Here is a 26,149-nt window from a genome sequence, read left to right as displayed (position 1 = left end):
GAGGGAACAATTTGATGAACTGATTAATAAAGGTGACGACCAGCTCTGCACAGATTCAGGGGGTTTTATTTATTCAGCGGGTTTATTTATTTTCTGTTATGACAGAAATTGTATTTATTTCTGTTGTGAGTTGTGACATTTGGCAAATTTTATTTAAACGGATGTTTTCTGATCAAACAGGACGGAAACGAAGTGATGGAGGTCCAGTCCAGTTCTGATCAATTAAAATTTCGTTCTCTAAAAGTTCTTTTTAGGAACTTTGACCTAGAACCGTGACCAGTGAAATGAGAACGGGGAGAGCCCCCTCCCCTGCAGGATGACTCTCCTCCGTCCGGACCGGACCCAGCCTCCACCCTCCAGCCTCCACCCTCCCTCCGCTGCGACCGCACTCTGCGCTCCGATGCGGGTGGAGCAGCAGCCAGGCGGCGCTGAGGAGGGCGGAGGAGGGCGGGTGGAGGCGCGCTGAGGAGAGCCGGACTCCAGCTTCCTGTTTTCCTCCGCATGACAGCGGAGGAGGAGTGACTCCTCTGGGCGGAGCGGGCGGAGCGGGGCTGCTGCCGCAGGACGCAGCACCAGGACGCAGGGAGGAGGAGGCGGAGGAGCGGGGCGATGGCCGCCGGAGGAGGAGCGGGATGCGGGGACACGGTGGAGCAGTGCCGGGCCGAGGTGGAGCGCCTGAGCCGGGAGCTGGCCGAGGCCAACCGGGAGAAGGTGCGGGCGGCGGAGTGCGGGCTGGTGGTGCTGGAGGAGAACCAGAGCCTGAAGCAGCAGTACGCCGAGCTGGAGGCCGAGCAGGAGGCGCTGAGGATGGAGCTGGAGCAGCTGCAGGAGGTGGGAGGGGGGGGGGGGGGAGGGGGGGGGAGGGGGGGGGGGGGGCATGGAGTAAGAAGGAGGAAGTGTGTGTGGAAGTATCCAGTGTCCAGAGGTGTGTGTGTGTGTGTGTGTGTGTGTGTGTGTACGTGTACCCTCTTGGTTTGCTTTAGTGTGATGAAGTGATGCTGCACCCACTGGAACAATGGACACACACACACACACACACACACACACACACACACACACACACACAAACACACACACACACACACACACACACACACCCTGGAAACACTTTGTCCTCCTTTTAAACACCTGAACATTTTGACTGTAACTTTAACTTTGACAAGATGAGTAGAGCTCCTCCTCTCATGAGGAAACACCTCCATGTGACCATGTCACATCACCACGTCACCACATCACCATGTCATCACATCACCACGTCACCACATCACCACGTCACCACATCACCACATCACCACGTCATCACATCACCACGTCATCACATCACCACGTCATCACGTCACCACGTCATCACGTCATCACGTCACCACGTCATCACGTCACCACATCATCACGTCATCACATCACCACGTCACCACATCCTCACGTCACCACATCATCACATCACCACGTCATCACGTCACCACATCATCACGTCATCACGTCATCACATCACCACGTCATCACATCACCACGTCACCACGTCATCACGTCAGCACGTCATCACGTCATCACGTCACCACGTCATCACGTCACCACATCACCACGTCACCACGTCACCACGTTACCACGTCACCACGTCACCACGTCACCACGTCACCACGTTACCACGTCACCACGTCATCACATCACCACATCACCACGTCACGTCAACTTGTCACAACATCACAACACTGTCACGTCGCCACCTTTCACAACATCACATATCACACAACATCACCAAATCACTAAAGTAAGCCTGGTCACGTCACCATGTCACTACGTCACCATGTCACTACATCATCACATCACCACGTCACCACGTCACTACATCACCATGTCACTACGTCATCACATCACCACGTCACCACGTCACTACATCACCATGTCACTACGTCACCATGTCACAACATCACCATGTCAGTACATCACCATGTCACTACGTCACCATGTCACGACATCACCATGTCACTACGTCATCACATCACCACGTCACCACGTCACCACATCACCATGTCATCACATCACCACGTCACCACATCACCACGTCACCACATCACCACATCACCACGTCATCACATCACCACGTCATCACATCACCACGTCATCACGTCACCACGTCATCACGTCATCACGTCACCACGTCATCACGTCACCACATCATCACGTCATCACATCACCACGTCACCACATCCTCACGTCACCACATCATCACATCACCACGTCATCACGTCACCACATCATCACGTCATCACGTCATCACATCACCACGTCATCACATCACCACGTCACCACGTCATCACGTCAGCACGTCATCACGTCATCACGTCACCACGTCATCACGTCACCACATCACCACGTCACCACGTCACCACGTTACCACGTCACCACGTCACCACGTCACCACGTCACCACGTCACCACGTTACCACGTCACCACGTCATCACATCACCACATCACCACGTCACGTCAACTTGTCACAACATCACAACACTGTCACGTCGCCACCTTTCACAACATCACATATCACACAACATCACCAAATCACTAAAGTAAGCCTGGTCACGTCACCATGTCACTACGTCACCATGTCACTACATCATCACATCACCACGTCACCACGTCACTACATCACCATGTCACTACGTCATCACATCACCACGTCACCACGTCACTACATCACCATGTCACTACGTCACCATGTCACAACATCACCATGTCAGTACATCACCATGTCACTACGTCACCATGTCACGACATCACCATGTCACTACGTCATCACATCACCACGTCACCACGTCACTACATCACCATGTCACTACGTCATCACATCACCACGTCACCACGTCACTACATCACCATGTCACTACGTCATCACATCACCACGTCACCACGTCACTACATCACCATGTCACTACGTCATCACATCACTACGTCACCACGTCACTACATCACCATGTCACGACATCACCATGTCACTACGTCACCATGTCACGACATCACCATGTCACTACTTCACCATGTCACTGTGTCACTACGTCACCATGTCACTACGTCACCATGTCACTACATCACCATGTCACGACATCACCACGTCACCATGTCACTGTGTCACTATGTCACCTCGTCATGTTACCGCAGTACCTTCTTGTGCTGGCTGGTTGTGTTACGTCGGTTCTGCATCACCAGGTCACCCTGGTGACATTCTGTGACCACTTTCACCATTCCAGAGGTCACCCTGTCACCACGTCGCCACATTACCACGTTACTGTGTTACTACGTTACTTTACCACCTGGTGTTACTGCCTGGCATCACCGTGTTACCACCTGGTGTTACTGCCTGGCATCACCGTGTTACCACCTGGTGTTACTGCCTGGCATCACCGTGTTACCACCTGGTGTTACCGCCTGGCATCACCGTGTTACCACCTGGTGTTACTGCCTGGCATCACCGTGTTACCACCTGGTGTTACCGCCTGGCATCACCGTGTTACCACCTCACCGTGTTACATTAGCATGTTCTATGTTCCCACATTAATGTGTTATCACTGAACCACAGTACTTCATTACCACATCACCGCATTACCACGCTACCATGCTACCACGCTACCATGCTACCACGTTACCACGCTACCACGCTACCACGCTACCACGCTACCATGCTACCACGTTACCACGCTACCACGTTACCACGCTACCATGCTACCACGCTACCATGCTACCACGTTACCACGCTACCATGCTACCACGCTACCATGCTACCACGTTACCACGCTACCACGCTACCACGCTACCACGCTACCATGCTACCACGTTACCACGCTACCACGTTACCACGCTACCATGCTACCACGCTACCATGCTACCACGTTACCACGCTACCACGCTACCACGCTACCACGCTACCATGCTACCACGTTACCACGCTACCACGTTACCACGCTACCATGCTACCACGTTACCACGCTACCACGTTACCACGCTACCATGCTACCACGCTACCATGCTACCACGTTACCACGCTACCATGCTACCATGCTACCAGTGTTCCATGCTACCACGTTATGATAGTATGCTATGCTATCCTATCGTTACCTGCATGGCAGCATGCATGTCCTCATTACCAAATGGCATTACCATTTCGTCACCACATCACCACGTTACCGCACTAACATGTCACCACATGTCACATCCCCACATGAGCAGTTCACCATGCTGCTACATCACCACGTCACCACCTTGCATCACCCTGTTACCACAATATCACAGTACATCACCGAATGACCACTCTAATGAGTTCCCACAATACCCACGCTGCCACGGTACCACCTGGTTATCATCTGGTTATCGTCTGGCTAACACCTGCTACCCTCTGGTGACCCTCTGGTGACCCTCTGGTGACCCTTTGGTGACCCTCTGGTGACCAGGGTGGTCTTCTTGCCGGTCTGTGTCACTCTGGCTGGTTTTGTTGGAGGACTGACTGGAACACTGAGTCTGGTCACATGCTGCTTTTAGTTTGGAATTGGTTTCTTCTGAAGGAACTAATTCTAATTCTCTTCCTGATCTTGGTGTTTACATGAGAAAAATGAAGGACTGAATCTTCTTTAACGCTGGGAGCTGTGAAGCCTTCTGATTGGACGGGGCAGCCGTGATGTAGTGACGTCTCCAGGAAGTAAACAAAGCATGCTGGTGGGAATTCTTTCTCTTTCTTTCTGGATGAACTTTCATGCTGCAGCTTTGAAAATGTCCTCATTGTTCTGCTCTTCTCATTATATCCATTTCTTCTAAAGCTCCAGTTAAATAGATCCTCTCCGTACGAGATGAACCGCGGGCCGCCGGCCTGGAGCATTGCCTCACTGTGGCGGACCAGCAGAACGACTGGAATAAAGTCGCTCCCAGTTTACATAGGAGGACAAACCAGCCGGGTTATTCTGAATTAAACCTAATTCAGAGTTAAGCGTTGAGGTGTTTACATGGTCGTTTCAGAGCGGAGTTAGGCTTCATGGCCTCAGAAAGTTTATTGATCTCAGCCAATAAGCTGATCTGGTGTCTGATCAGCTCGTCTCCAGAGTGGAGGGTTTATAAGAGAACCAGGTTTACCGTTTGTTTGCTGCAATAGAGACGGGGTGTGAACGGGAAGCTGACAGGCAGTTACATCCAGGAGGCCAGTGTGTGTGTGTGTGTGTGTGTGTGTGTGTGTGTGTGTGTGTGTGTGTGTGTGTGTGTGTGTGTGCTTCTCACCTCATGTATGCAGATACTATTGATAAAGCAAGCTTAGCCCATTGACTGAAGTTGAGCAGTGTCATGGCAGTGCCTAAATAAAGTACACACTCTGAAGTGTGTACTTCAGTGTGTTTCAGTAGAAGTGTCCACTCAGAGCATCTTCCTCCCGCTGGCTGATGCAGCGAACATCCAGATGACAGAGCAGGAGGTGAAGGGCCGGGCCGGAGGAGCTGGACATGCTCGTCTTCTCATCAGGAGGCTTCGTCCAGTCTGTTCCACCTACAGTCTGGTGTTTGAGTCTTGCGGACAGCTTTCACGCTCCCTGCTTACTTTATCCCTTCACATGATGCTTGTAATAAAAGGAGCTGAGAGCTGCGGGGGGTTTGAAACCTTCCTCCGCTGTGACCGGCCTGCACACTGCAGAAAAATGAACGAGAAACCGTTTCCCCCAAAGCTTTTCATATAACATGTTAATATTGTTTTATTACTTTAAATGATTATCAAAATATCATGAGACTATTGGACAGTGGTCTGTCTGTGGCAGTGCAGCTGCTGGTGAATGTCTCAGGTTGAGTTCTTCATCATTCCTCCATTCCAGCCAGTATTCTGAGAGCTCACTTAAATCCAGAGCGTTTTTAAATCTCTCAGCAGAGGGAGATCTGGACGGAGGAACTGCAGCCATCAGACGGCTGGTTGCTTTAAATTCATATTGTGAATGAGTGATTGGTGGAATCTCTGCTCAAACCCGCCTCCCGGGGAGGGTTTCCAGCTCCCAGCTGTTTGTCTGCTCTTCTGTTCCAGATTATTGATGGAAAATGAAACACAGAAGTTTATCATCACACTGGTTTAAGGCCTGGTTTCACTTTTGAATTCCAAAATGATCTTATTATATGTGGATACTGTGTGTGTGTGTGTGTGTGTGTGTGTGTGTGTGTGTGTGTGTGTGTGTGTGTGTGTGTGTGTGTGTGTGTGTGTGTGTGTGAGAGTCGGTGATGCTAAAAACAGCTCGTTGACCCCTCAGAAGTCTCTCAGTGACGTCAGCCAATTAGACGCCTCCATGACTGCTCCCACCTGACCTGCCTCCTCTGAGTCTACCCTGACCCAGACCCAGACCCAGACCCAGACCCTGACCCTGACCCAGACCCAGACCCTGACCCTGACCCAGACCCAGACCCTGACCCAGACCCAGACCCTGACCCAGACCCTGACCCAGACCCTGACCCTGACCCAGACCCAGACCCTGACCCAGACCCTGACCCTGACCCAGACCCTGACCCAGACCCTGAGCCGGTCTCCAGTCTCCCTGCTCAGCGGCCTCATGTTTCCTGACTGGATTGGGGGGAACTATTGGGGGATGAGGGATGGAGGACGTGTCAGACAGTTTCTACTATATTATCATCTGAAATCTCCTGAATGACTGAAGCGTTTTACGAGGACCAGCAGGTTTCCGGACTGTTCACCCGCCAAACGCCACAGAGTTTCATCAACCCGTATTTACAAATGTGTCATTTCTAAATGTCACAGTGAAGGAACAGGCCTCGCTTAAAGCTGTTTGAAATATTCAGCTGTAGAAGTGTCCGGTTCTCTCACCGTCAAGACATTTAGTGAAATCATTCAGTCATGCATCACAGGATTATTGTTCAATTATTAATTGATATTCATGAATTATTGCTTAATGTCAGAGAGACAAAAGCAGATTATTCAGTTGGTCCTCTTATTAAATTATTGATTAATTATTGATTAATTATTGATTGATTATTAGATTAAATATGAACGTTGTTCTGTGAATAAAAGAGAGAGAGAAATAAAAGAAGCGTCTGATCAGTCTGATACTGGAAGCTCCTTCATTACAATTCACAGGGATGAAGGAGCTTTCAGAAAGATCCAGAGGTCAAATAACAGATGGCGCAGAGAGAGAAGTGACTGATTTCACTGACAAAGTTAAAAATCATGTTATAAATTGGTTACTGTAGTTATAAATGAAGTTATAAAGTGATTACTGGAGTTCGCTTTAAGGATTAAAGGTATAAAGTTTCTGCATCAGGATGTTTTCAGCTTTCCATCTGTGGACGGTCTTAAAAGCTGTTTTCTCCACTATAATCCCTTCAGGGTACACTGAAGAGCAGTGTGTGTGTGTGTGTGTGTGTGTGTGTGTGTGTGTGTGTGTGTGTGTGTGTGTGTGTGTGTGTGTGTGTGTGTGTGTGCCTTCAGGGAGGAAACATTCTGTGTTATTATGATGAATTTGCTGTGTAACAGTGGAGGCTGCAGCCACTTTGTTTAGTCTCCTGTGGATGATGTATGGAGGCTGGGTGTGTGTGTGTGTGTGTGTGTGTGTATGTGTGTCCCAGTAATGGCTCCTGCACTGCAGGTCTGACCATGAGCAGCTCTGTGCGGACGCTGATCTCCAGCAGAGATCGATCAGCTGATCTGTTGGTGAATCAGCTGATCATCAGCGGAGATCAGTCGTCACTCGATGATCTGAAGAGGAGAAAACACTCTGTTGTCTTCCCACAGCGCTGACGTAGTTTCCATGTTCTCCATTACGTTCTGAACCACGTTCTAAAGCTCCCAGACAGTGAACAGACCGATCAGAGGTTCCTGTGGTTCCTGTGCAGAACCGGAGGATGTTCTCGGTTGTAAAGACAGTGAACAGACGTTCCACACCGTTAAACTCTCGGCAGCTCTGGATTGGAGGTTCTGAGTTTTATGAATGAACCAAACTTCATGAGGTTCTGGGCTGAATTCCCCAAGATTGATGTTCTGTTTGAGACCGTCGTCTAGATGTCTGTTGTATCGTTTGATGACTGTTGTTTTGTGTGATGACTGTTGTATTGTTTTATTGTTTGATGGCTGTTATATCATTTTTATGACTGTTGTATCATTAAGTGACTGTTGTATTATGGTTGTTGTATCGTTTGATTACTGTTGTGTTGTTTTATGACTGTTGTATTGATGGATGACTATTGTTTTGTGTGATGACTGTTGTTTTGCTTGATGACTGTTGTATCGTTTGATGACTGCCGACTGTAGATCTCCAGATAACGGGTGTTTCGTTAGACCTGACGTTCGGCGTCTCCTCTGCTGTCCAGGCCTTCGGCCAGGCCTACTCCACCCAGCGCAAGGTGGCGGAGGACGGAGAGACCAACGAGGAGACGCTGCTGCAGGAGTCCGCCTCCAAAGAGGCCTACTACATGGGCCGGCTGCTGGAGCTGCAGGCGGAGCTGAAGCACAGCCGGGCCGGCGCCTCCACCCTCCAGGCCGACAACCGCCACCTGAGCACGCTGCTGCAGGAGCTCCGCGAGGTACGGCGCCACCGCGCTCCGTCCCGGAGGGCCGCCGGGTTCCGACGGAGACCCCCGTCAGGACCCGGCCGACCTCCGTCAGCGGCCCGCCTCCCTCTGTCTCAGCAGAGTAACGAGATGCTGGAGCTGCAGAGGAGCCGGGTCCGGGAGGAGGTCCGGGACTACAAGTTCAGGGAGGCCCGCCTGCTGCAGGACTACAGCGAGCTGGAGGACGAGAACATCTCCCTGCAGAAGCTGGTGTCCACGCTCAAACAGAACCAGGTACCGACACGGTCCAACAGAACCAGGTACTGACGCTCAAACAGAACCAGGTACTGACACCAACAGAACCAGGTACTGACACGGTCCAACAGAACCAGGTACTGACGCTCAAACAGAACCAGGTACTGACACCAACAGAACCAGGTACTGACACCAACAGAACCAGGTACTGACACGGTCCAACAGAACCAGGTACTGGTTCTGTTGGACCATGTCAGCAACAACACTGATGCTGTTTGAGCCAGCATCAGTGCCTGGCTCAAACAGAACCAGGTCCCGACACGGTCCAACAGAACCAGGTACTGATGCTCAAGCAGAACCAGGTCCCGACACGGTCCAACAGAACCAGGTACTGACACCAACAGAACCAGGTACTGATGCTCAAGCAGAACCAGGTACTGATGCTCAAGCAGAACCAGGTACTGACACGGTCCAACAGAACCAGGTACTGACACGGTCCAACAGAACCAGGTACTGACACGGTCCAACAGAACCAGGTACTGACACGGTCCAACAGAACCATCTAACAAACTTGAAGCTGCTCCACCCACATGGCCTCATCAGCCTGGTGGCCATGTCGATGGTGCGGGTGGTGCGGTGTTCCGGCTGATGGTGCGTCTCCTCGCAGGTGGAGTACGAAGGCCTGAAGCATGAGATCAAGGTGCTGGAGGAGGAGGCGGAGGTGCTGAGGGTGCAGCTGCAGGACGCGCTGCGCCTGAAGGAGATGTCGGACGCTCAGCTGGAGGAGGCGCTGGAGTCGCTGAAGAGCCAGCGGGAGCAGAAGACCCTCCTCCGCCGGGAGCTGCTCCACCACCTCAGCATGTGTGACGTAGCATTCACCGGCAGCGCGCACCTCGTCTTCTCCTCCGCCCCGCCCAGCGGCGCCGCCACCCCCACCACCCTGCTGTCGCCCAGCACCGAGGATCCCGGCAGGTGGAGACGCCACGCTCACGCTCACCTCCACCCGAATGCTAAATAATAGAGTAGGATCAGGTGACGTTATTATCCATGTCCCCCCCCCCGTTCTGCTGCAGGTGTAACGGTCACCTGCAGGGCGGCGTGGCGCTGGCGTCCAGGACCAACGGAGAGTCTGGACGGAAACCCGAGGGGGGGTCCACCTCAGACCTGTACAGTGAGATGAACATGCCGGAGATCCAGAAGCTGAAACAGCAGCTGCTGATGGTGAGGGGGGGCGAGGTCACAATGACGGGTGGAGGTGACGGAGGACATGGTTCAGCTCTGGAGTGGAGAGAGGAGTCAGCTTCAGGCTAACAGAGGGTTAGCTTCAGGCTAACAGAGGGTTAGCTTCAGGCTAACAGAGGGTTAGCTTCAGGCTAACAGAGGATTAGCTTCAGGCTAACAGAGGATTAGCTTTAGGCTAACAGTCAGGTTCAGGGTTAGCTTCAGGCTAACAGAGGGTTAGCTTCAGGCTAACAGTCAGGGTTAGCTTCAGGCTAACAGTCAGGGTCAGGGTTAGCTTCAGGCTAACAGAGGGTTAGCTTCAGCCTAACAGTCAGGTTCAGGGTTAGCTTCAGGCTAACAGAGGGTTAGCTTCAGGCTAACAGAGGATTAACTTCAGGCTAACAGTCAGGGTCAGGGTTAGCGCTCGCTCTGATCAGCCTGTCTGGAAGTCGGTCCATGTCTGGAACATCATGGTCATCCATTATTCACCACAGCTGGATCTCCTCCTGGCCTGTCCACACTCAGTAAGCTCATCTCCTGGACATGAAAGACTCGGGTCCGGCGGCCAGACACGTTTTCATCCTCTCACGGTGTCGGTGACATTTTACCAAACAGCTTGTTTGTGTCTGATTAGAATGGAGTCAGACTCAGCAGCTGGCTCCTCTGGAAGCTTCTGAATAATTTACTGTGAAGACATGCTGACGTGCTCCCTCTCCTCCATCCTCCCTCTCTCTCCCATCCCATACATAATCCCACACCCCCACATCCCATAACCCCCCCAGTCCTGCCCTGCAGGAGCACAGGGGGTTTATTGGTATCCCAGTGGCCTTATTCCAGCATCGATCAGCCTCCAGAGTTCATTTAGTCTTCTGCTGATGTCTACATGGCTGCTTTGGAGGATGAATTCACTGACTTTGCAGAAACAGACGTGATGAAAAGCTTTTCACCTTCATGGAGCTCTGCCTGTTTCTGGTGTTCGGTGGTGTTCTGGAGCCTATTCCAGCTCCGACTCTGGTCAGACATGTAGCTGCATCACACAGACATGCTGGTTACCATGGAGACAGAGATGCTGTCCTCCATCAGCGCACCCGCTGACGGAGGACACGGCGAGCAGCTGCTCATTAGCTTTGGAGGAGAGGGGCAGGAAGAGAATCCACTCCGAGGCTGAGTCCAGTGAGGCCCGTGGTCCAGAGGAGCTTTAGAGAAACTGCATCAGTCCTGAGACTGACGCGACGGAACAGTGGACCGTCTCTCACCAGCTCTACTCTTCTAGCCTGGCATGCAAGACTGACTTTATTTAAGTGTTACACACATATAAAGACAGTCTGGTACGGCGCCATCGGGGCAGCATTTCAAACTGACAACGAGAGGCGGGACTATTGAGCAGAGAGAACCAATCCAAGAAACAAGGCTGTGACGCAACAGCAGTGCGACGTACGCAGCGCTCCGTTGTCATCGTTTTTTAGTCCAAAACATGGGATCATGGCGTGGAGTTGAGACAACTCTTCAGTGAACGATTTCTGCCATTTTTGTCGTAGAAATCAACGAGTAGTTTTACCTCCAAATTCAACCGGACGCTAAAGCGCCACGCTGTTTAGAAGCAGCGGCGCAGAAAACAGACCTGAAGCGAATCACCAGCGCTGTGGCGCCGGCGTTCTGGTGATCCGTCGTGACACCGGCGCTTCTGGGACGCGGAGCTTTGGCGTTCAGTGGAATTTTGGGGGTTAAAGAAAAGCCTTCAGAGCAGATTCTTGCTGTGGTTTCAGCGACAAACTCAGTTGGTTCAAAACTCCAGACAGAGCCGTGGTGAAACCTGCTGTGCTGCGGCCGCCATCATGATTGTTTTGGGGGAGGGATAATATGATGCATCGCTGACTCCGCCTCTCGTGGGCTGTGATTGGGCCGGCAGAAGTTTGCCGGGCAGAATTCAGATTCAAACCGCGCGGTCCCAGACTGTTTTCCCATGAAGCCCTGAGCGTGGAGACCGTCTGGCGTGCCAGGCTACTCTTCAGGAACAGGACAACCCAGACGGTGTTACGGTGAGCCGTCTCCCGTCTGTGTGCTGAAGCGTACTTGGACGAGACACTGAACCCCTAACTGCTCCCAGTGGACGGATTGAGTGCCTTGCATGGCAACCGCCTGCAACGTGTGTGAATGGGTGAATGTGTGATGTGTTGCTTTGAGCTCTGTTCATGCAGTGTAAAAAGTGCTATATAAGTATAAGTATAAGTATAAGTAGTTGGTGTTGGAGTTAGTTGGCGTGGCTCCTCCTCTTCCTGTCTCTCGGAGACACTCTTGACAGAGTGTCTTGCTTCGTGCAGTCAGTGGAGTGTGTGAATGAGTGAAGTGTCCCCGTCCTCCAGGTGGAGCGTGAGAAGGCGGCCCTGCTCAGCAGCCTGCAGGAGTCTCAGACTCAGCTGCAGCACACCCAGGGCGCCCTGACGGAGCAGCACCAGAAGGCCCTCCAGCTCAGCCACAAGGTGTCGGCCCTGCGCCGCCTCAACAGGGCCGACCGGGAGGCCGGGGCCGGGGGCGGGGCCACGTCCTCGCCGCCGGACGCCCAGACCCTCGAGGAGCTGGACAGAGAGGAAGAGGAGGCCGAGGAGGAAGGAGACATGCAGGACAACCAAAGCCAGGTCTTTTCATACCAGACTCCAGGGCTGGAGATCCTGCAGTGCAAGTACCGGGTGGCTGTGACGGAGGTGGTGGAGCTGAAGGCGGAGATGAAGGCCCTCCGAGAGAGGCTGGCTCAGTGTGGAGACGCCGCGGCGGAGGACAAGCCCCGCAGGAACAGTCAGGTCCACAGGCTGGAGAGACAGATGGCGTCTCTGGAGAGGAGCTGCAAGGAGGGCAAGGAGAAGGTAATCTGGTTCTGAGGTCCCCGGTCCAGAGACCAGCAGGCCTTTCTGAGGACGCCCCTCTGCTCTCAGGTCTCTGCTCTGGCGGCGGAGCTACAGGCGGCGCAGGCGGCGGCCAGCGAGAGCCAGGGGGCGCTGAGCGCCGCTCAGGACGAGCTGGTGACCCTGAGCGAGGAGCTGGCTCAGCTCTACCGCCACGTCTGCCTGTGCAACAACGAGACCCCCAACCGAGTCATGCTGGACTACTACAGGTACGACCGAGGCCTCGCCGTCTGCCGGTTCCTCTCCACACGAGTCCGACTGAGAGACAGCAGAACCTAGAATGAATCAGCTCGCCTTCCTCCGGGGAAGGTCCTGGTGCTGAACCAAAAGAAAACCCTGAGTTCTTCCTGTGTGTCCCAGACAGGGCCGGGGGCTCCGGGGCCTCAGCGCCAGTCTCAAAGCCATGTCCTCGGACAACAGCAAAGTTCTCCTCACGCCCCGCCTGGCCCGGCGCCTGGCGGCCGTCACCTCGGCGGCCTCCACCCCCGGCGAGTCCCGGAGCCCGTCGGAGTCTCCGTCCAAAGAGCCCCTCTCCGGGGGGGCGGGGAGAGAGGAGGGGGAGGCTCTCCAGGTCCCGTCGGAGCAGGGCCTCCTGCCCTGCACGCCTCCCAGCCGCTCGCCCAGCATCAGTGCCTCTTCGTCATCCTCCTCATCCTCGTCCCCCGCCATGGAGCCGGCCGGAGAGCTGCGCAGGGAGCCGCTCAACATCCACAACCTCAACGCCATCATCAGAGACCAGGTAGAACGCAGCCCCCCCACCCATTCCCCCGCCAGCAGCCCGTCACTCACCCCGTCCCCCCCCTCTCCAGGTGAAGCACCTCCAGCGGGCGGTGGACCGGTCCCTGCAGCTGTCCCGGCAGAGGGCCGCCGCCCGCGAGCTGGCCCCCCTGCTGGACAAGGACAAGGACGGCTGCATGGAGGAGATCCTCAAGCTGAAGTCTCTGCTGAGCACCAAGCGGGAGCAGGTCGCCACGCTGAGGCTGGTGCTGAAGGCCAACAAGCAGGTCAGCGTGCCGGGGGGGCGGGGCCACAAGATACCCAATGAGAGGCTGCGAGGGGAAAGATGATTTAACAGGGTGTGGGAATCATATCTCAAGATTTTATATGTCACTCAGGCTCTGAACGAAAGCAGACTGTTAGCAGGAAGCAGACTGTTAGCAGGAAGCAGACTGTTAGCATGAAGCAGACTGTTATCAGGAAGCAGACTGTTAGCATGAAGCAGACTGTTAGCAGGAAGCAGACTGTTAGCGGGAAGCAGACTGTTAGCGGGAAGCAGACTGTTAGCAGGAAGCAGACTGTTAGCTGGAAGCAGACTGTTAGCGGGAAGCAGACTGTTAGCATGAAGCAGACTGTTAGCGGGAAGCAGACTGTTAGCGGGAAGCAGACTGTTAGCAGGAAGCAGACTGTTAGCAGGAAGCAGACTGTTAGCGGGAAGCAGACTGTTAGCAGGAAGCAGACTGTTAGCAGGAAGCAGACTGTTAGCATGAAGCAGACTGTTAGCAGGAAGTAGACTGTTAGCATGAAGCAGACTGTTAGCAGGAAGCAGACTGTTAGCATGAAGCAGACTGTTAGCGGGAAGCAGACTGTTAGCGGGAAGCAGACTGTTAGCATGAAGCAGACTGTTAGCGGGAAGCAGACTGTTAGCAGGAAGCAGACTGTTAGCATGAAGCAGACTGTTAGCAGGAAGCAGACTGTTAGCATGAAGCAGACTGTTAGCGGGAAGCAGACTGTTGGCATGAAGCAGACTGTTAGTGGGAAGCAGACTGTTAGCATGAAGCAGACTGTTAGCAGGAAGCAGACTGTTAGCGGGAAGCAGACTGTTAGCGGGAAGCAGACTGTTAGCGGGAAGCAGACTGTTAGCAGGAAGCAGACTGTTAGCAGGAAGCAGATTGTTAGCAGGAAGCAGACTGTTAGCGGGAAGCAGACTGTTAGCGGGAAGCAGACTGTTAGCAGGAAGGGGATACAGCAAGTCGGCATCAAGCCAAGTCGGCCTCGCGGGGGGGGGGGGGGGGGGGCTCTCAAGTGGCCGAGTTGATCGGTGCCGACTTGACTGTAAGCTGCTTACCAACTCGGCCAAAAGCCTCTTTCTTTTTAATCACGATGCGGCTGCGGCGCAACGATTTGCACAGTTTTTTGACGATCTGTTTGAACCGAGTAGCTTAGCTACGAGCGCTTAGCGGCTGTCTGGTCATGTGACCGGTCCCCAAGGCATTCTGGGAATCATAGTGCAACGATGCCGGCTGCAGCGCGACGACTAGCAGGTGGGGGACTGGAGGACAAACTGTGTGATGGTGACTGACAGGTTAGAGGTGGAGAATGGACCTGGAGCTTCATGTTTGACGTCTTGTTTGAACCAAGTAGCTTAGCTACGAGCGCGCAGCGTGAGCGGCTGTCTGGTCATGTGACCAGATCATGTGACCAGACAGCGTTTGTTTAGACCAGTCGCCTTTCATTATAATTATAAAACTGTGCAAATCGTTGCACCGCAGCCGGCATCAGCTCCAGGATTTGCACAGTTATAATTATAATGAAAGGCGACTGGTTTAATCAAATGCTGTCTGGTCACATGATCTGGTCACATGACCAGACAGCTGCTCATGCTGCGCGCTCGTAGCTAAGCTACTCGGTTCAAACAGATCGTCAAAAAACTGTGCAAATCGTCGCGCTGCAGCCGGCATCGTGATTAAAAAGAAAGAGGCTTTTGGCCGAGTTGGTAAGCAGCTTACAGTCAAGTCGGCACCGATCAACTCGGCCACTTGAGAGCCCCCCCGCGAGGACAATTTGGCTAGATGCCGACTTGACTGTATCCCGGGGGCGGTGCCGAGTTGGCCAGGGCCGACTTGGATTGGTGCCGATCTGACTGTAATCCAGCAGGAAGTAGACTGTTATCGGGAAGCAGACTGTTAGCAGGAAGCAGACTGTTAGCAGTATGGCTCCCTCTGGTGTTGTGACTCAGTTTAATGCGTGCTGTCAAATAAGTGCCGAACACTAAAGCAGGGCAGGGATGACTGTCTGGAGGAAGCATCTTGCAGGGGTAGCTTCGTCCTGGTTCAAACGACATATATTCCGCTGGTTTTTAAATGGTTTTAGACAATAAACACATTATCATCATGTTTTGATCAGCTGTTTGGTCTGCTGTCTGTTATTAGACACCATTAGAAGACTTTAGGTAACACCGGATCGGTGTTGGGGTGAATTGAGTCGTTAAGTCTAAATGATGTAAACTTGTGAGTGAGAAGCAAATTTATTGTCCATTCTTCCAGTCACACATCTGTGGATCCATTGATCCGTCCACTGAGCCACTCATCTATTCATCCATCGATCCTCCTGCCGTCAATTCATCTGTACATCCATGAATTTATTTATCCATTCTTGAGTCTTTTTCTCCATTTCTCCTTCAGTCTTTTTATCAATTCCTCCATGCTGCTTATTTTCTGGACAAATTGACATTTTGGTCATCTGCTCAATATTCTCACGTCATCAGATTTTCCCCGTGGTGCTCTCATGGCCACAGCAAAGGGAAGACAGTCAGCGGATCAGATCAGAGGAGGGAGGCTAGCAGTGGAGCTAGCGGTGGAGCTAGCGGTCCCATCAGGATCAATAGCAGCAGCCTGCTGCAGACTGGAGGCTGGCATCATTACACTCTGCACCATTTCAGTCGGCCTGTTGATGGAATCTGCAGAACTAGAACCACAGATACAGTCCTTCATGGAGCAGTCAGTGTGCGGTGAGGGTCTGGGTGGGCTCAGGGGCCATGACGTGGGTCGGAATGTCCAAACTGAAAACCCAGGGGTAAAGTCAAGAAATCCATCATGGGGACGCCTTTTTCATGTTTGGGCAAAATGTGATACCTGATAAAAGCTTTAGTGTTCCAGGTGAAGACATGAAGGTTAAACTCAGGTTGGATTAGCGTAAGGCGAGGGTAAACCTGAAGGTTCTCTCAGAAGACTGACTTTACAAGAAGTCAATCCCTCAGCATCAGAAAGAGTTTGAAGTCTCTGTGTCTGCTGGATTCCTCGAAGTCTGTCACGTTACTGAACAGTGAAGGTGTAAAGACTGACCAACACGTGGGGCGGCGTTCAGCTTTGGACCCGTTGGAGCCTTGAGAGACAGACTGATGGATGTGCTGTTGCTCCTCCCAGACAGCCGAGGTGGCTCTCTCCAACCTGAAGAGTAAGTACGAGGCGGAGAAGTCCATGGTGACCGACGCCATGACCAAGCTCCGCAACGAGCTGAAGGCCCTGAAGGAGGACGCCGCCACCTTCTCCTCCCTGAGAGCCATGTTCGCCTCAAGGTCAGAGACCGAGCATCAGCGAGCTGCGCCAGCTAGCTACGACACCGAGCTATGACATCTCGCCGCGTCACCTAGCTACGTCACCTAGCTATGACACCTAGCTACGTCACCTAGCTATGTCACCTAGCTATGACACATAGCTACGTCACCTAGCTACGACACCTAGCTATGACACCTAGCTACGTCACCTAGCTACGTCACCTAGCTATGACACCTAGCTACGTCACCTAGCTATGACACCTAGCTACGTCACCTAGCTATGTCACCTAGCTATGACACATAGCTACGTCACCTAGCTACGACACCTAGCTATGACACCTAGCTACGTCACCTAGCTACGTCACCTAGCTATGACACCTAGCTACGTCACCCAGCTACGACACCTAGCTATGACACCTAGCTACTTCACCTAGCTACGACACCTAGCTATGACACCTAGCTATGTCACCTAGCTATGTCACCTAGCTATAACACCTAGCTACGTCACCTAGCTATGACACCTAGCTACTTCACCTAGCTACGTCACCTAGCTATGACACCTAGCTACGTCACCTAGCTACGACACCTAGCTACGTCACCTAGCTACGACACCGAGCTATGACATCTCGCCGCGTCACCTAGCTACGACACCTAGCTATGACACCTAGCTACACCAAAATACATCACCAAGCTATGTCACCAAAGTATGTGACCAAGATACATCAACTAGATCACCAAGCTATGCCACCTAGCTACGTCAAAATAGATCACCAGACTACACCACCAAGCTACCTCACCAAGCTACGTACGTCACCAGCAACTCAAATGTCTGCATGCTGCTCTGCTGCTCTGTGACAGTGTTTAGCTGTTCCTCATGTTCCAGACCCTGTCTGCAGTGTTCCTATGTTCCTCATGGTCTCCAGTAGGGCTGCAACTATTACTCGAGTAACTCGAGTACCTCGAGTACAAAAAATGATCGAGGCAAATTTCATACCTCGAGTTTTCGTTTAATTAACCTCACGTGGTGATGGGGTGTGTGTGTGTGTGTGTGTGTGTCACCTGGATTGTTGTGATTCGCCGACATATCCAAGTGCTGCCGTACTGACACCTGTCCCGTCATGACTTCCTGTCCGCTGGGGTCTGCTCGGATCGATCCGCGGATGTCTGTGCGCAGCTCTAATTTTGTGACGGCGTTGCACGTGTGTGCTGGTCGCCACGGCAAACACACCATACGGTGAAGTGACTCTGAAGCCACCAGGCTGCTGCTCCGTCTACAAAGACTTCCAGAGAAGGAAAACTGGTGGACGGAGAGAGCAGAGTCTGTCGGGAGGGAGGAGAAGGTCTGCTGACAGAAGTGAAAGTGTAATTTGCTTAGGCGCCGCCCCGCGATTCAGAGACAGAAAAGGCTAAATAAACTCTGATACTAAATGATAATAGACTAACAATGTATGTGCTTCATTTTCTGTAAGTAATCTGTAATAAAAGAGCAGATAAACAGTCTGGAGCAACAGAAAAGCTCCCCGAGGGGGCGTGGATCAGTGTGCATGTATGGAACGTGCACCACATGAGCTCAAAATGTAGAGTACTCGATTACTCGAAGAAATAATCAACAGAGTACTCAATTCCAAAAATACTCGATAGTTGCAGCTCTAGTCTCCAGTGGTCCTCGTGGTCTCCAGTGTTCCTCGTGGTCTCCAGTGGTCCTCGTGGTCTCCAGTAGTCCTCGTGGTCTCCAGTGTTCCTCGTGGTCTCCAGTGTTCCTCGTGGTCTCCAGTAGTCCTCGTGGTCTCCAGTGGTCCTCGTGGTCTCCAGTGGTCCTCGTGGTCTCCAGTGTTCCTCGTGGTCTCCAGTGTTCCTCGTGGTCTCCAGTGTTCCTCGTGGTCTCCAGTGTTCCTCGTGGTCTCCAGTGTTCCTCGTGGTCTCCAGTGTTCCTCGTGGTCTCCAGTGTTCCTCGTGGTCTCCAGTGTTCCTCGTGGTCTCCTGTGGTCCTGACGTTCTGGACGTTGCGCCCCCTGCAGGTGTGATGAGTACGTGACGCAGCTGGACGAGATGCAGCGGCAGCTGGCGGCGGCGGAGGACGAGAAGAAGACGCTGAACTCGCTGCTGCGGATGGCCATCCAGCAGAAGCTGGCGCTCACACAGCGCCTGGAGGACCTGGCCTTCGACCAGGAGCAGACCCACCGGACCAGGGGGGGCAGGCTGGCCCGGGGCAAATCCACCACCCCCAAAGTGAGTCCCCCCGGCTCGGGTTCGGCCTCCGCCCTGGCCCAGGCGCCCGGCAGCCTGCCCAGTCCCTCGTCGGTGGTCCTGGACCCCCCCGGCCCCCTCAGCCCCTCCACGGCCGCTCTGGCCTCGGCGCTCACCTCCCCCACGTCGCTCCTGCCCCCCCGTAGTCCGTCGTCGCCCTCCGTCAGCTCGCTGGCCGGCCCCCAGGCGCCGGAGCACCCCCCCTCTCTGGAGGCGCCCCTGTCCCCGTCCAGGCAGACCCCCCCCTCCACCCCCCTGAGGATGGCCCACTCCCAGTGGACCCTCGGGGTGCGGACGTTTGTGGTGGACTCCCACAGCTTCAGTGTTAACATCTCTCCGGCCTCGCCCCGCCCCCCTGCCACCACCGCCCCCCCCGGCGCCAGGCCCGCCCCGCCGGGCTCCGCCCCCTCCTCGCCGTACCGCTCCCCCCTGCAGGGCCTGCGGCGCTCCACGTGGAGCTCGTCGCCCCGGACCCGGCCCCTGTCCAGCATGGCTCGCTCCTCGCTGCTCCACGCCCCGCCCTCCTCCTCCCTGTACTCCTCCTACTCCCCCTCCCCCGCCCACAGCCACGCCTCCTCCTTCTCCCCCTCCCCCGCCCACAGCCACGCCTCCTCCTACTACAGCTCCTCCTCCAGCTCCTACCTCAGCCCCGCCTCCTCCGCCCCCTACAGCCACTCCACCCACTACACGCCCCTCTACCCCAGGTACTACAGCTCCTACCGGCCGCGGGAGTGACTCCCGCCGGCCCCGGCCCCGCCCCCGCCCCCCCGCCGTCCTGGAGACGGGCTCTTGGGACAGAGAGGACGGCTCCAGGGTGTCCTGTCCCCCACCTCCAGGTTTCCTGTGCCTACGCCTCGCTGGGTTCTGAATGTTCACGGACTTCGCTCAGGGATTCCACACAAAGGAGCACAACGTGGCCCCGCCTTCCTTTATTCCGAGACTGCTGATTGGAGGACGTCAACGGAGACTTTTTACTGAGAGTTTTTAAAGTTTAGGTTCTTCAGGTTGAGACGACACGTGCATGAAGTTCGAACACGAGACGGACGCTCACGACATTCATCCTGTGTACCGACGTAATGTAACACTGCTATACTGTATACACACACACACACACACACACACACACTGTAGACCACACACCTCCTGCGCTGATACTCCTCACTGATACTCCGATTCCAACATGAAGGAACAGAAACACTCAAGATCTCCTTCCTGGTTCAGCCTTGAACTGAAGAAGACTCGTTAAAAAAAGGTTTCAAATAAACCTCAGCTGGAAATCTGCGTTTAAAAAATCCATTTCAGATCTGAGTCTTCAACAGCCACATTTTAACATCAGGACTCATTTCAGTCATGACTGGCAATAAATAAAGTCCATCTGCTTCTGAGAAACAGCGTCAGTGGATCAGTTACTGAGTTACTTTAGTTACAGCTGAGGGGAGGATCGCCTGAGGGGCGGAGCCTCTTCGCTGACCACCATCACCTGTCAGAGTCTGCTTCCTGTTTCAGGAGAGCCAAGAGGAAGGGACTGGTCACATCCTCGCCCCGGTTCTTTGATTCTCCTCTGGGTATAGTAATCTGGTATATTCCCACCAGACTGGAGCCAGAAACCAAATGTATTTATTGTGTGATATTTTCTGATCTGTCTCCCACATCTTATTTTCAGACACAGTGTTTGATAGGTGTCCCAGTCCACACCTTCACCGTCACTGTGTTCGATCTTGTGCCAGAGAAGCGATCCAGCAGGACGTGTTCGTGTAGATTACTGTGATTTCTCCTGGATTTCATTCTCTGTTGAAGACTGCAGGGTTTAAATCCAGGTGGAAGGATTCATGTTTCATCTCTTTGTCTGGATGGAGCCTCCGTGCTGATGTGACAGACACACAGGAAGTCTGGTCTGTGTTCTGATTGGTCGGTCTGTAGCGCCACCCGGTGGCCGCTCTGTGGATGGCCATGGAGGCAGTGTGGAGCTCTGATGCTGCAGCCTTCTTCCTCTTTCACGTCCTCAGTGGAGCAGAAGAGGCAGGTGGAGGTCCAGAGGAGGAGGGGTGGAGAACTCAGACGGTTCATAGATGGAATGATGTGAAGCTCGTCTGCACCGTCACAGCTTCTTCTTCTTCTTCTTTAAATTCAAACTGTCGTTCAGCTTGCTGGGAAATCCCCGCTGAACTCAGGCAGTTTGGTCTCACCGAGTCTTTCAGCTGGTCTACGCCCTCATTCGGCTTTTCCTGGAAGAGTTTCACTGAAAGGACCAGAGGAGGAGGTTCCTGCTGGTGGTCTCACAGCGGGTTCTGGTTCCACCCACACAGCAACAGCAGCAACTCAGGATCCCAGAACACCTGGTTCCGTCAGTCCAGAACCCGACCTGAGCCAGTCTGAGCCCCATCAGGACCAGAACACAGTCCAGAACCCGACCCGAGCCAGTCTGAGCCCCATCAGGACCAGAACACAGTCCAGAACCCGACCCGAGCCAGTCTGAGCCCCATCAGGACCAGAACACAGTCCAGAACCCGACCCAAGCCAGTCTGAGCCCCATCAGGACCCTGAGTTCTTGTAGATTTACCAGAGGAACAAACATCTTTCTGTGGAAGGTTCCACGGGGTTCTGGGTCTCTGAGCCACAGGGACCATGGGGCTCCAGGCAGAACGCTCTGCTGGTCCAGGACTTTGCTGAAAGGTGATCAGGTGATCCTGTAACTCCAGCTCAGTTTCAGGAAGCAGCTTCCCTCAGCAGCTGTCTGCTGGAGTCACCATATGTATAATCAGATTACTTTTGAAGAAAGAGGGACTCACTAATCCTTCCTGGGATTAATTCATGAAAGTGTTACTGATTCATAAATATTCCTGTTTGTTGAGATGCTGGCCTTGTTAGCCCTGTTAGCCTAGCTAGCCCTGTTAGCCCAGAGATCACCATTTAAACTCCCTTTATTTTAGGAAGAGTCACAAAACAACAGCTGCAGAAAGAAAGACAGAAAAGGACGCAAACAAATCAGAAGTCAAACTACTTGAACATTTATCTGACTTTGATTTACTAGTCAAATCAGACTCAGTACCATAATGTCCTGTAGAGGATCAATGTGCTCATTACTGCCCCCTGGTGGTCAGGAGGCATTTTACACCTCCTTCATCGTTTCTACAAAAAAAAAAAGAAAAAAAAACTTCCATGGTAAAAGTTTAAAACGATTTAAAGAAACCAAATCAGAGCTCTCCATCATTTAAAACTCTTCACATTATGTTGAAACTGAAAGTGTCCAGTTATTGAGGAATAAAACATCAAGTTCAGCTTTAGCTGAATAAAACTGCAGGAAGCACTTCGGGTTCGTACCTCCAACCGAACTCCTCACCAGGGTGGAGAACAGCTGCCGGTGGAGCTTCCCGAGAAGCTCTGAGGGCTCTGCGTTGAATTCCTGCTCCACGTCCAAGACCTCAGCTGTGGAGACTGGTTTCCTGTGTTCCTCCTGTGTGGCGGGTGGAGGTCCAGGGTCCTGATGGAGTAAGCTCCAGAGTGACGGAGCAGAACCAGAACCAGAACCAGAACCAAACCAGGAGGGGACAGCTGCTGCATTTCCACTGAACCCCTGCAGGTCTGGGACCAGGTCTAAGACCAGGTGTGGAATCTGGACTGAGAACAGGTCTGAGTCCAGGTCTGAGACCAGGTTTGGGATAAGGACTGGGACCAGGTCTTTGGATCAGGTCTGGGACCAGGACTGCGATCAGGAATGTTACCAGGTCTGAGACCACGTCTGGCATCAGGATTGGGGCCGGGTCTGGGACCAGGTCTGGGATTGGGATCAGGTCTGAGCTGTTAGACGGACTGAAGCGTCCCTGGATGTGTCCAAAGCTTCTTCCTCCATATGTGGAGGAAACTACAGCTTTACCTGGATAAACACTGTGAACGTCCACCCCGCTCTGTGTGTGTGTGTGTGTGTGTCTGCGCCTTCTCCCCAACAGCTGGACAGAGACAGGGAGTGTGTGTGTGTGTGTGTGTGTGTGTGTTCCATCTAACTTATGAGTCTCTTATGGATTGTCAGTCACTCTCTCCTCTTAAATAAATGTTCTGCTCCATCTTTCTTCACCAGCAGGTGTCAGTGTGGAGCCATACACTTCAACACAGACAGACGTGTGTGTGTGTGTGTGTGTGTGTGTGTGTGTGTGTGAGAGAGAGAGAGACTCAGAGCAGCAGTCAGATGTCAGAAAACAGCAGCCATAAAACACAGACAGCCAGGATTTCACTCTTTGCTTTTATTCAGGAAGCAGCATCTGTCAGCACTGTCCTACTGACACACACACACACACACACACAGTTACACAAACACACAGTCACACACACACAAACACACAAAGCAGCTGGTGTGGAGACACCCTGACTATGACCCCTGCGGATGACCTCCAGCCAGCCTTCACTTCCGGATCCGGATCAGCCATGAAACCAATGAAGCGGCGGCAGACGGCTGCTTGCCGCTGTGCGTGTGTGTGTGTGTGTGTGAGTGTGTGTGTGTGTGTGAGTGTGTGTGTGTGTGTGTGTGTGTGTGTACTTGTACAGCTATATGTTGTGAGGACCTTTTGTGACGACATTGGGTTTTTAACCTTACAAGTGAGGACAATTTTTGGAAAGTGAGGACATTTTTGCCGGTCCTCACTATTCCACAGACCTTTTTTGGCCTTTTTGAGGTTCAGACTTGATTTTTGGTTTAGGGTTACAGTCAGGTTTAGGTCAGGTTTAGGGTCTGGGTCAGGGTTAGGCATTCATTTTTGATGGTTAGGGTAAGGGGCTGGAAATGCATTATGTCAATGAGTGTCCTCACAAGGATATAAGTACAAGCGTGTGTGTGTGTGTGTGTGTGTGTGTGTGTGTGTGTGTGTGTGCGGTCAGTCGGACGCTGCTGCTGCTGCTTCCGTCTCTCGGTGGCACTTGAAGGCTTTTCCTCGTGGTGAAGCGCGCGGCAGACGGGCCGAACTCCCACAATGCTTCACTTCCTGCTTCACACATTCAGACATTCCGTCCCGCGAAGCCGCCGCTCCGTCTCGCCCGGCCGCTCAGACGGCGGCGGGTCCTGACGTCCAGCAGAGGACAGAGGACGGACAGAAAGACCACGGCCAGGTCCAGAGTTCAGACAGCGTCCGGCGGACCCGGGTCCGGGTCCCGGTCCGGGTCCGGGCGCCGGGGTCCGGCCGCGGCGGAGGCTAGCTGTTGTTCTCGGCCGTCATGTACTTGAGCGCGGCGAAGCCGTAGCGCCGCGACATGTTCTGCTGGAACTCCTCCTTCAGGGTCTTGAGGCAGACCCGGTACTGCTTGTTGGACCGGAACTTGGTGATGTCGAAGCTGGGCGCGTGGGGCATGTGGATCATGTAGGCGTTCGGCAGGACCACGAACTCGTACTCCTGCAGGGACACGGGGGTCAGGGGTCACACCGGGGCTCGGGACAGTCAGCTGACTGGATGGAGCGGAGGGTGTAGGGGGGACGGGTGGAGGACGGTGGGCGTGGTCACCTGGGCGTCCAGCTCCATGATGTGGGCCACCTTGTTCCAGCCGAAGCCCACGAAGCGGCGGTCGTACTCGGGACTGTCCCGCCTCACCATGACGTAGGGCTCGAAGTCGGCCTCCCACTGCACGCGGTACGGCGTGGTGGCCGTGCGCCACTTGGCGAAGTTGGTGGGGGCGTGGCCTTTAGTCCACACGTGGTACCTGTGGGGGGACAGCGGGGTGAAGACTGGATGTGTGTGTGTGTATAAAACACTTGTTTCTATACAAACTGCCACTTCAGGTCTCAATAACAAATTAAAGCATATTTTATGACATAAAGTAATGAGTGGATGAAGCTGTGATAATCTGCGATAATCTGTGATGTTCATCTGTGATAATCTGTGTTAATCTGCGATAATCTGCATTAATCTGTGATAATTGTTGATAATCTGCGATAATCTGTGTTAATCTGCATTAATCTGCGTTAATCTGAATTAATCTGTAATAATCTGCGATAATTGGTGATAATCTACGATATTCTGTGATGTTCATCTGTGATACTCTGATGTTTATCTGTGATAATCTGTGTTAATCTTCGATAATCTGCGTTAATCTGTGATAATCTGCGATAATCTGCAGTAATCAGTGATAATCTGCAATAATTGGTGATAATCTGCGATAATCTGGTAATCTGTGATGTTAATCGGTGATAATCTGCAATAATCTGTGATAATCTGCATTAATCTGTGATAATCTGTGATAATCTGTGATAATCTGCAGTAATCAGTGATAATCTGCGATAATCGGTGATAATCTGCGTTAATCTGTGATAATCTGCAATAATTGGTGATAATCTGCGATAATCTGTGCTAATCTGTGATGTTAATCTGTGAAAATCTGCACGGTAGTCAACCACAGCGCCGATGTGCTTCATGTGGTTCGGTCTGCTCACCAGAGGCAGAGCAGGACTGGATCCCTGTAATCTGGATTATTTCTGTGGGTTACCTGGTCCCCCGGCCTCCAGGAGCCAGAGGGTGATCAGTAATCTGTAATCTGTAATCTGGTGTCCCACCTGAAGGTGAAGAGCGTCCCCATGTCCAGCTGGGACAGCAGCTCCGCCTTGGACTTGGGATAAGAAAGACGGTAGCGCAGCGTCTCGAAGGCCGGGACCACCAGAGCCTTCTTGGTGTTGGACATGTCCAGCTGGACCACAGACTTTCTGCACACACACACACACACACACACACACACACACACACACACACACACACACACACACACACACA

At 53.0% G+C, this 26,149-nt stretch overlaps 2 protein-coding genes across 3 annotated transcripts in view; one reads left to right on the top strand and one right to left on the bottom strand.

Moving 5' to 3' along the window:
• The first annotated feature begins 576 nt into the window (after positions 1-576).
• On the top strand, positions 577-20,755 carry LOC115404099 (protein bicaudal D homolog 1-like). 2 transcript variants are annotated; one of them, XM_030113263.1, is made up of 11 exons: positions 577-831; positions 8,328-8,540; positions 8,649-8,801; positions 9,430-9,734; positions 9,836-9,983; positions 12,347-12,844; positions 12,914-13,092; positions 13,244-13,622; positions 13,693-13,887; positions 17,026-17,177; positions 19,175-20,755. In XM_030113263.1, the coding sequence occupies exons 1-11, from the start codon at positions 610-612 to the stop codon at positions 20,136-20,138; spliced, it is 3,408 nt and encodes a 1,135-aa protein (XP_029969123.1). In that variant the 5' UTR covers positions 577-609; the 3' UTR covers positions 20,139-20,755. The 2 variants fall into 2 exon arrangements, with proteins under 2 accessions (XP_029969123.1, XP_029969122.1); XM_030113262.1 differs by having other exon boundaries at positions 8,646-8,801.
• Positions 20,756-24,226: 3,471 nt separating this feature from the next.
• large1 (LARGE xylosyl- and glucuronyltransferase 1) overlaps positions 24,227-26,149 on the bottom strand; it is a 31,733-nt gene continuing 29,810 nt past the window's right edge. The window contains exons 13-15 of the mRNA XM_030113266.1: positions 25,936-26,082; positions 24,890-25,085; positions 24,227-24,781 (exon numbers count right to left, since the gene is read on the bottom strand). Coding sequence (XP_029969126.1) covers positions 24,584-24,781; positions 24,890-25,085; positions 25,936-26,082 — 541 coding nt within the window. The 3' untranslated portion in view covers positions 24,227-24,583. The remainder of the gene's footprint in view (positions 24,782-24,889; positions 25,086-25,935; positions 26,083-26,149) is intronic.

This window comes from Salarias fasciatus, chromosome 17 (assembly GCF_902148845.1).
Source record: "Salarias fasciatus chromosome 17, fSalaFa1.1, whole genome shotgun sequence".
NCBI lineage: Eukaryota > Metazoa > Chordata > Actinopteri > Blenniiformes > Blenniidae > Salarias > Salarias fasciatus.
This window is presented reverse-complemented; position numbering and strand designations above follow the sequence as displayed.

Bases quoted from the DNA above. Each gene is read 5' to 3' on its own strand.
- LOC115404099 (XM_030113262.1), top strand. From the start codon at position 610: ATGGCCGCCGGAGGAGGAGCGGGATGCGGGGACACGGTGGAGCAGTGC. The intron at 8,802-9,429 runs GTACCGACACGG...GTCTCCTCGCAG, and splicing joins CCACGCTCAAACAGAACCAG to GTGGAGTACGAAGGCCTGAA. The intron at 9,984-12,346 runs GTGAGGGGGGGC...CCCGTCCTCCAG, and splicing joins TGAAACAGCAGCTGCTGATG to GTGGAGCGTGAGAAGGCGGC.